This window comes from Microcaecilia unicolor, chromosome 3, assembly GCF_901765095.1.
Source record: "Microcaecilia unicolor chromosome 3, aMicUni1.1, whole genome shotgun sequence".
NCBI lineage: Eukaryota > Metazoa > Chordata > Amphibia > Gymnophiona > Siphonopidae > Microcaecilia > Microcaecilia unicolor.
This window is the reverse complement of record NC_044033.1, coordinates 250,311,098-250,321,263: the sequence shown is the minus strand read 5'-3', so window position 1 is coordinate 250,321,263 and position 10,166 is coordinate 250,311,098. Positions and strand designations below refer to the sequence as shown.

At 43.4% G+C, this 10,166-nt stretch overlaps 1 protein-coding gene across 1 annotated transcript; it reads right to left on the bottom strand.

Annotated features, from left to right (window-relative positions):
* Nucleotides 1-1,179: 1,179 nt before the first annotated feature.
* LOC115464595 (urotensin-2 receptor-like) lies at nucleotides 1,180-2,196 on the bottom strand. Its single transcript, XM_030194957.1, has one exon. It carries the CDS (start codon nucleotides 2,194-2,196, stop codon nucleotides 1,180-1,182), a length of 1,017 nt encoding a protein of 338 aa, XP_030050817.1.
* Between the last annotated feature and the right edge of the window lie 7,970 nt (nucleotides 2,197-10,166).

Here is a 10,166-nt window from a genome sequence, read left to right as displayed (position 1 = left end):
TGCAGGAAGAGACAATATATCGGATGAAGTCTAAATTCAGTTCTGTCTCTCGCCCCTGGGACAGGGAACATGAATGGAACCTGCAGGAGGTGGGATTTGGGGGCAGGGGAGATATTTTAATCTCCTTCCCCCCTCCCCAGCCAGACTCTCCATTTAAGTAAAAAGCCACAGGACTCGGATACCAGAATGGTCGCTAGAGTGGCAGCATTGGAGATTTAATTTTTTTTAGCCATGACCTCCTCCCCAGACACCGACTCGTTACTCTGTGCTTAGCAAAAGACCCTATAATTCCCAGTCCTCGGCCATGAAAGAATTCTTTCGAATCAAATCCCCCCAATATTTGACAAATTTCATGGATCAGTGAGTTAAACTGTCTGTCCATATGTCTGTGTGTCCGTCTGTCTCTACCTGTCCTTTTCAGGCTGTCTGCCCTTATAAATAATCTCTTTTACTACTACTACTACTACTACTATTAACATTTATATAGCGCTACCAGCCACATGCAGCACTGAACACGACATCAAAGAGCTTACAATCTAAGTAAAACAGGCAGACAAGACATTACGGGCAAGGGAATTACAGGGTAAAGAGGAACAGGGAAGGAGGAGGGCAAATGTAATGGTTAGGGGCCAAAGGCAGTAGTGAAAAGGTGAGTTTTCAATATAGATTTAAAAACAGGTAGAGATGGAGCTAGACGTATGGGTCAGGAAGACGGTTCCAGGCATAAGGTGCCGCAAGATAAAAGGAACGAAGTCTGGAGTTAGCGGTGGAGGAGAAGGGGGACGACAAGAGAGATTTGTTCAGAGAGCGGAGTTGACGGGGAGGAGTGTAGGGAGAAATGAGAGAGGAGAGGTAGGGATACTTCATAACATTTCCTTTAGTTTGAAGGGTGAGATTTGCCCTGGGAGTTTTAAGTTTGCATCTTGAAGCCTTTAAGGATGCGAGACCTTCTCTATCACTGACAGACTTTCTCACTGTCCCCCTGTTTGCCCTCTTTTTTTCTGCCTCTCTGTCTCACTCATTCTCTCTCTGTCTCACAGCCTTGCCGTGTCTCATGCTGTCAGTCTCCCCTGGGCTGGCTGTCTCTGTCCCTCTCATGCTCTCCCCGAAGCTTCATGGCTGAGCATTTTTACCATGTTTCTAGGATTTCTTACTCAACGTCACTCTTACCCTGGGTTCTCACAGCTGACTGACGATGCCCGTCTCTGTGCAGTGCTGGACCCCCGGGGGCCATGGACCTGAGCCCCTCTGCCGCTTTCGCCGATATTCCTGGTAGTTTCTGCTCAGGAGAGTGTACAGGAAGGGGTTGATACAGCTGTTGCCGTAGGTCAAGCAGGTTACCAAGCTGTTGATGCAAACCTCCGTTCGCTCAGATATTGCTGCCAGGTGGTGGCTGTAAAGGGGCACCAACTGCCAAGCCCAGAAGGGCAAGAAGCAAGCCCAGAAAGCCAGGACAATGACGAAGGTAGTCAGGACCACTTTGTGCCTGGGGGCGCGCCGGAGTTCCTTGTTGAGAAGACTCTTGGTCTGGGAGATCCAGTAAGCTCTGGCCAACTTGGCGTAGAGGTAGCCAATGGCGAGCCCTGGTAACAGGATGCTGGTGGCAAACAGGACCGTCAGGTAGGCCTTGTACTGTTCATGACTCCAGGAAGGGGTACAAAGCCTTCGTCTGCCACCGTCCTCTAACCACCTCTCTTCCTGTTGGATCATTGACATCATGGGTAGAGTGAGGAAGAAGGCAAGTAGCCAACTGGCCAAGGCTAGGGTCTTGCGGTAGTTGCCATGAGCCCTCCGAAGGGCATGGAAGGGCTTGGCCACGGCAAGGTAGCGCTCGGCGCTCATGGCAGTCAGTGTGAAGCTGCTGGTATGCATGGTCAGCAAATCGAGGGTGAGCAGCACCCGACAGCCGGCTTCTCCAAAGTGCCAGTCTCCCGCCAGGCTGTTGTGGACCACAAAGGGGATGGTGGTGAGGTAGAGCAGGTCGGCCAGGGCCAGGTTGGCAACATGGACACATATGGAGGCAGAGGTGGCCCCACTGGAAGCATGGACTATTGCCAGTGTATAAAGGTTGCCCGCAACGCCAACCACACCCAGAAGGGAGAGAAGGACAGCGCCAACAGCCGAGGTCACCATGGGGTCATAGTCGTCATCGCCATCTGTGAAGTTCACAGAGCTGTCCATGTGTGTCTCCCCCATTTACCCCCATCAGCCTGGGGAGGTTTTAGAGGGGGGAAGCAGAGAGAAAAGAGAATGTGTGAATGCCTGGGCAAGAAGAACCATCTCCTGCCGAAATGTGGCTGTGCCAGTTCCACCTCCCACCCCCACGTGGGCACTGGTCTCCACCCTCATCCGGTGAGTAAATCTGGAATTTATTTAAAAAAAAAATAAATACAGTTAATGGAACAGCAACTGGCAGTGACCGACCCACCCGGTGAGTTTGTATTAGTTGTACAGCCCCTACCAGCGGGGAGGGAGCCTTGTGAAAGGGGTGGAGGTGGGGGCTCAGGTTTTAACATTTTGTAGCTTGGATGTGAATTCTCATGTTTTCACATTCCTCACTCCTCTCATCCCTTCCTGCCTTCTGGTCAGTCTGGCTCTAGGATTCAGATCCTCAACTGTACACTATGACCTTGTAATACCAAATTATTACATAGAAGTGGTTAAAAAAAGAAAATACTAGGAAAAATGTACATTAATAATGAAAACAATGTTAAAATAAACCAACAGAATGCAGAAATGGACAGTAAGAGGGAAGGTTTCTAAGTTCTTTGCTGGTCCGGATTGTCCCGTTTGTGATCCTTTTCGGGATACCGTAGATTTTCCAGCTCTGGCCTGCTCTTTTTGTTTATTTTATTTTTTCATCGTGAAATTTTTGTGAACATTTTCTGTTTTCAAATTCCTAACAAAAGTCTTTTCTCATTCGATAATAACAATGTTGGGCAGACTGGATGGACCGTTCAGGGCTTTATCTGCCGTCATTTACTATGTTACTATGTTACAAGCAACATTTTATCAGTGGAATGAGTATCCACAACTAATCCCCCACCCCATCCTATGTATTCTACCTCCTCCCTGCCTCTCTTCCATCGTTCCCCTTATTCCCTGTCTCAGTTGTTGTCTGTAAGATATATTTTACTCAGACTTCCAATACCCTGTGGTTCCTTCAGGCCACTGGTCTCTTCATACCTTAAGACCCCCTCCCCCCCCCCCCCCCATCTATCCCCTTCCTTCCCCCTTTCTTAATCCTCGCCTAGTCTTGGAATGTCTCTTAATCCCCTTCTACTAACTATAACGTGCATCCTGAGCAAATGTCCCCTTTATCTGTCAGTTTTTTAATTGTCCCTAAGTCTGTTTCTACAATCATATGATGTTTGATCTTCTTACACTACAAACAGACTCTCTCATCTTCTTGTTTCCTGCTCAGTGTATGTCTGCACATTTCTTGTTCTAATTTGTGGTCTCTTATTCTGTGTTCTTCTCTTTTCTTTGGGAAATGTCTCTTCTCTCTTTGAATTTTGCTCAGTACAGGAGGAAATACATTTATAAGTACGTAAGTGTTGCCATACTGGGTCAGACTGAAGGTCCATCAAACCCAGTATCCTGTTTCCAACAGTAGCCAATCCAGGTTACAAGAACCTGGCAAGATCCCAAAACAGTACAATATGTTTTACGCTGCTTAAGTAGTGAATTTTTCGCAAGGCCATCTTAATAATGGCTTATGGACTTTTTTTTTTTTTTAGGAAGCTAGCCAAACCTTTTTTTAAACCCTGCTAAGCCAATTCCTTTTACCACATTCTGTGGCAATGAATTCCAGAGTTTAACTACATGTTGAGTGAAGAAACATTTTCTCCGATTCGTTTTAAATTTACTACATTGTAGCTTCATCGCATGCCCCCTAGTCCTAGTATTTTTGGAAAGCGTAAACAGACGCTTCACGTCTACCTGTTTAACTCCACTCGTTATTTTATAGACCTCTATCATATCTCCCCTCAGCCGCCTTTTCTCCAAGCTGAAGAGCCCTAGCTGCTTTAGCCTTTCCTCAAAGGGAAATCGTCCCATCCCCTTTATCATTTTCCTCCCCCTGCTCTGTACCTTTTCTAATTCCACCATATCTTTTTCGAGATGCGGTGACCAGAACTGCACACAGTATTTGAGGTGCGATACAAATACATTATAATGTCCTCATTTTTTGTTTTCCATTCCTTTCCTAATAATACCTAACATTCTATTTGCTTTCTTAGCCGCCGCTGCACACTGAGCAGAGGGTTTCAACGTATCGTCAACGATGACACCTAGGATTACCAAATGCTCCTTTCTAACCCAAATAGCCTGGGTCTTCCTCATGGTACAACAGATCTAATGAAATGATGGCAGAAAAAGACCATATGGCCTATCCAGTCGGCCCATCCATACCATCTACTATCCCTTCCTCTCTCTTGATCCTACATGCTTATCCCATGTATTCTCAAATTCAGATACGGTTTTCGTCTTCACAATGTCTACTGGGAGGCCGTTCCACACATCCACCATCCTTTTGTGAAGAAGTATTTCCTTAGATAACTCCTGCATTTATCCTCTTTCATCTTCATTTCTACACCCCCTCATTCCAGAGCTTCCTTTCCATGGAAAGAGACTCACCTCCTGTGCATTTTATACCACAGAGGTATCTAACTATCTCAGTCGTATCTCCCCCCTTCTGCCTTTCTTCAAAAGTACACATATTGAGATCTTTACATTTGTCCCCATGTGCTTTCGGACAAAGATTATTGTCCATTTTAACAGCTGCCCCCTGGACCGACTCCATCGTGTTCATATATTTTTCAAGTGTGGTCTCCAGAATTGTATATAGTAAGCATAGAGATGAAGCTAACTGTAAGAAGCAAATCTGAAATTAATTTTCCATCTTCTCTCTGCCACAGATTGGGTCTTTGCATGTGACTTTGGGCCAATCACTTCATCTTGCTATGCTTCTTTGAAGTCATTTTCCCCATTTTATTCACACACTCCAGTTTTGTGTGCATGAAATACATTTTCATTTGTGTTCCACAGGTTTTCCTGACTTTATGCCAATAAGGTTGGAATGGTCAATAAAGAGAAACTGGTACACGTGTATAGCTATGGCTGGGGGAAAAGTACTCAGTATGTCCATATGCGCTAGCCAGTGTTATGTCTGTGCATGTGTGTAACACATGTGGATTTGTCTGTGTGTACTGGAGGCAGATCACCAGGGGGTACTCCAGAGCAAACCTGCCCTTTTGTCTGGTTTAACACCGTGATGTTGTTGAACTGTTATGTTTTACTAATATCTTGTAGAGGTTAGAAGGTGGCCGTAGCCTCCGTTCTAACCGAGTGGTCTGTTGTACTGCATTACTACAACCATCTGGTTCAGGTTCTACACATAAGAGAGGAAGGGACAGAGAAAATTGCTTCAATGGAGCGGAGTGTGGTAGCCATGTTAGTCCACTCTTAAAGGTTATCAATAGAAATCAAACAAAATAAAACATGGAAAAGAAAATAAGATGATACCTTTTTTATTGGACATAACTTAATACATTTCTTGATTAGCTTTCGAAGGTTGCCCTTCTTCGTCAGATCGGAAATGGAGCGGAAATAGATCTTTTGAGCTGGATGAATGTAATATGAGCATTGACTGGAAGGTTTTATGTAAAGACTGCTTTGGATTCTAGCTCATGCCTTTCTCAGTAGTAGCTCAAGATGATGTATATTCATGTACCCTGGGTATTTCCCTATCCCTGGAGGGCCAAGTTTGTATCTGAGACAATGGAAGATTAACTGACTTGCCCAGGGTCACAAAGGGCAGCAGTGCAATTTGAATCCCAGTCTCCCTGGTTCTAAGCCCCTTGGTTTACTCCTCTTTGGTGTATTAAATAAGACATTTACATACTTTGATAAGAATATAGGAATGAACCAATCTGGAGCAAGATTTATTTTTTTTTCAGCTTGGATGGGCCAAGTTGACGGGTGATTTTGGAAGTACAGCATTGCTATAAATTAAGCAGTGCTATTCTTTAAAATAAGAACATAAGTATTGCCATACTGGGAAAGACCAAAGGTCCATCAAGCCTAGCATCCTGTTTCCAACAGTGGCTGATCCAGGTCACAAATACCTGGCAAGATCCCCAAAAAAGTTCAATACATTTTATGCTGCTTATCCCAGAAATAAGCAGTGGATTTTCCCCAAGTCCATTTTAATAATGGTCTATGGACTTTTCCTTTAGGAAGCCGGCCAAACCTTTTTAAAACTCCGCTAAGCTAACTGCCTTTACCACATTCTCTGGCAACAAATTCCAGAGTTTAATTACACGTTGAGTGACAAAACATTTTCTCCGATTTGTTTTAAATTTAGCTTCATCTCGTGCCCTCTAGTCCTAGTATTTTTGGAAAGTGTAAACAGATGCTTCAGACACGATGTAAAGAATGTGGTTGGGTCATAGTGAGTGAAAATTTTAGCAGTATTGCTATTTTGTGACATGCTTTAGTTTTCAGCAGAAGTATTTTTAAAGTCTGATGGTTCTAACTAAAGCCCCTGGTGAAACCTGAAAATAAAACAAGAGGCCCTTGGTTTGGACAAAACAAACTTTGGATAAACGTTCCTACAGATTGAATAAGTTTCAAATTAATTTATATATCGCATTATTAAAGCTCTATCACAGAAAGTTTTATTGAGACTAATAATTAGGAAGTTGCCTGAATACTCAAGTGCTTTCATTAAGAAAAAAATATAAATGGCTGCTGCGGTCTTCCCCCCCCCCCCCCCCCCCCCCTCAGTTCTTGTAGGTCACCAAGAGGTCCTTTTTACTAAGGTGTGTTGAGAAATGGCCTGCGCATGTATTGGACGTGCGCAGGTCCATTTTTCAGCACACCTGCAAAAAGGCCTTTTTTTGGCTGAAAATGGACGTGCGGCAAAATTAAAAATTGGCGCTTGTCCATTTTGGGCCTGAGACTTTAACCGCCACCCACTGATTTAGCGGTAAGGTCTCGTGCGTGAACCAGGCAGTAATAGGCATGGGTACACTGCCGATTACCGCCCGGTTAGCACCACACGGTAGAGAATAAAAAAATATTTTCTGCTGCGCATATCGGCCGTGTGCAAAAAATGGAATTACCGCCGAGGGCAGGCAGTAGTTCCAAATTGACGCACATTGGACACGCGTAGGTGCCTACACGCCTTAGTGAAAGGACCTCCAATAGTCTTCCCACAGCGTGAAGAAAGTAAATCTATTGGTCTCAGCGGTTTAACATGCTAGTGACTCAATTATGCACAGCGAGATTTACAACACCCACCTCCTCATTGACCAGTAGATAAAGAGGGGCATTTTCAATATGACATCTAAGTTCAATTGTGGACGTTTTGCAACAAAACATCCAAAATTTGAATGGGAAAGAAGGCCATTTTCAAAAGAGAAAAACTTATATATTTTTTTGTTTTCAAAAATACCGCACATTTCTTAATCTACACTTCCCTAGCTGTAAAGGATTAAAATACAAACTAATACATGCGACCAGCTTTTCCTACATGAGCACACAACTGTGGAATGCATTACCAACAAAATTGAAAACAATTAAAGAAATAACCAACTTTCGCAAATCCCTGAAAACCTATCTCTTCAATAAGGCCTACCACGAGAATCCGTAGTATAACTATCACACATCACCACTCCACTCTGAATGACATCCTTCTATAACTGTTTGCTAATTCTTTTATGACATCCTTGATCTCTATATGTAACACCAATTGTATCTATTACCCTGTAATGGCGATGCCATAACAGATCTTTGTAAGCCACATTGAGCCTGCAAATAGGTGGGAAAATGTGGGCTACAAGTGCAATAAATAAATAAATAAACAAGGTTTTGTGATTTGGCTGTTTTGTTTTTTGGTCCATTTTTGGGAAAAAAAAACCCCGCACAAAATCAAGCCATTGGGATGTAGGAGGAACCAGCATTTTTAGTAGACTGGTCCCCCAGACATATGAGGAAAGCAGTCGAGCACCATAGGGGGCACTGCAGTGGACTTCATAAAATGCTCCCAGGTATACATATGATCATTGCTCCCTTACCTTCTCTGCTGAGCCCCCCAAAACCCACAACCCCAACTGTACACCACTACCATAGCTCTTAAGGGTGAAGGGAGCACCTACATGTGGGTACAGTGAGTTTTGGAGAGCTCACAGTTTCCTCCACAAATGTAACAGGTAGGGGGAGGTAGGAGCCTGGGTCCACCTGTCTGCAGTGCACCTCACCCACCACTAGACTACTCCAGGGACCTGCATGTTGGTCTAATGGACCTGAGTATTACATCTGAGGCTGGCAAAAGTAATGTTTTAAATCACATTTTAGGGGATGGGAGGGGGTTAATGAGCAGGGACCGTCCTTCTTTGTTAACTTGTACAGCGCTGCGTAACCCTAGTAGCGCTCTAGAAATGTTAAGTAGTAGTGGGTTAATGACCACTGGGGGAGTAAGGAGTGGTCATCCCTGATTCCATCCAGTGGTCATCTGGTCATTCAGGACACCTTTTTGTGTCTTATTCGTTATAAAAATAGGTCTAGCTGAAAACATCTTAGTTTTAGTCCTGGACATTTTTGTTTTGTTCCATTACAGATGAAAAACGTCCAAGTGTTAGGAATGCCCAGATCCCCCCCTTAACACACCCCCTTGTGATTTGAACGCACTTCTGACGGACTTCATAGAAAAACGTCTAAAAATTGGTTTTCAAAATACTAATTTGGATGTTTTTGTGAGAAAAACGTCCAAATGCAGATTTATGCCAGTTTTTGGATGTTTTTCTCTTTTGAAAATGAGCTCAAAAGTCTCCACATTTTACTCTTTTTATCAATTTTCTTAAAATATCTCCATTTAACCATCTATTCTTCTTTATAATATAAATATTCCTAGAACCTGAAAATAAAATACTCATCTGACGTTATTATTAGGAATACTGTCGGATCGGGGACCATTAATCCGACATGATTCATATGTCGCATAAGCTGTGTCAAGGATACATCCCCTATAATGCCAGAGTCGAAAAACAGCAACGCAGTGCTCTGCTAAATCCAATATGGAAGATAAAACAATAGGGCAGGCCTTGTAAAAAAAAAAAAACCCCACAGTTTTTATTAATAGATTAAAAGTTCCCAGAAACTTAACATAAAATGCCCGACATAGCCATGTTTTGCCAATATCTAATGGCTGCATCGGGGACAGTGGGTCACAAGCTACTACTACTACTTATCATTTCTATAGCGCTACTAGACGTACGCAGCGCTGTATACTCGGACATGAAGAGACAGTCCCTGCTCGACAGAGCTTACAATCTAATTAGGACAGCCAAATAGGACAAATAAGGGATAAGGACAAAGGGTAGCAAGATTCCAAGCAGAATTCTAAAGAGTAGCAACATTCCGGAATCCCAAAGAGGAGCAAATAAGGGAAAAGGACAAAGAGTAGCAACTTTCTGGAATCCCAAAGAGCAGCAAGATTCCGGAATTCCAAAGAGTAGCAAATAAGGGACATCTTTCCCACCAAAACTCTCTATGCTTATCCTGTAACCCATTCCCCTCCTGCCTCTTCTACCCTTGCTCACACCTCTTCTACTCCCTTTACCCCTAACCTTCTCTACCTACCTATCACTTTTGTTATTCTGCTATACTTAACTTTTATTTTCTTTCTCAATATCCTGTAATCCCTATTACTATGTAAGCCGCATTGAACCTGCTTTGAGTGGGAAAGCGCGAGGTACAAATGTAATAATAATAATAATAATAAGGATAAAGAGTAGCAAGATTCCGGAATCCCAAAGAGTAGCAAGATTCTGGAATTCCAAAGACTACTACTACTACTTATCATTTCTATAGTGCTACTAGATGTATGCAGCGCTGTACACTTGAACATGAAGAGACAGTCCCTGCTCGACAGAGCTTACAATTTAATTAGGACAAACAGGACAAACAAGAGATAAGGGAATATTAAAGTGAGGATGATAAAATAAGAATTCTGAACAAGTGAATAAGGGTTAGGAGTTAAAAGCAGTTAAAACCAGCTGATATCAAATTCCAATAGCCTGGGCAGAAGCGTAGCCAGGTGGGGCGCAGGGGGAGCGGTCGCTCCCCTAAGCAGCTGTTTTAAAAAGTGGTGCCTATGCGCC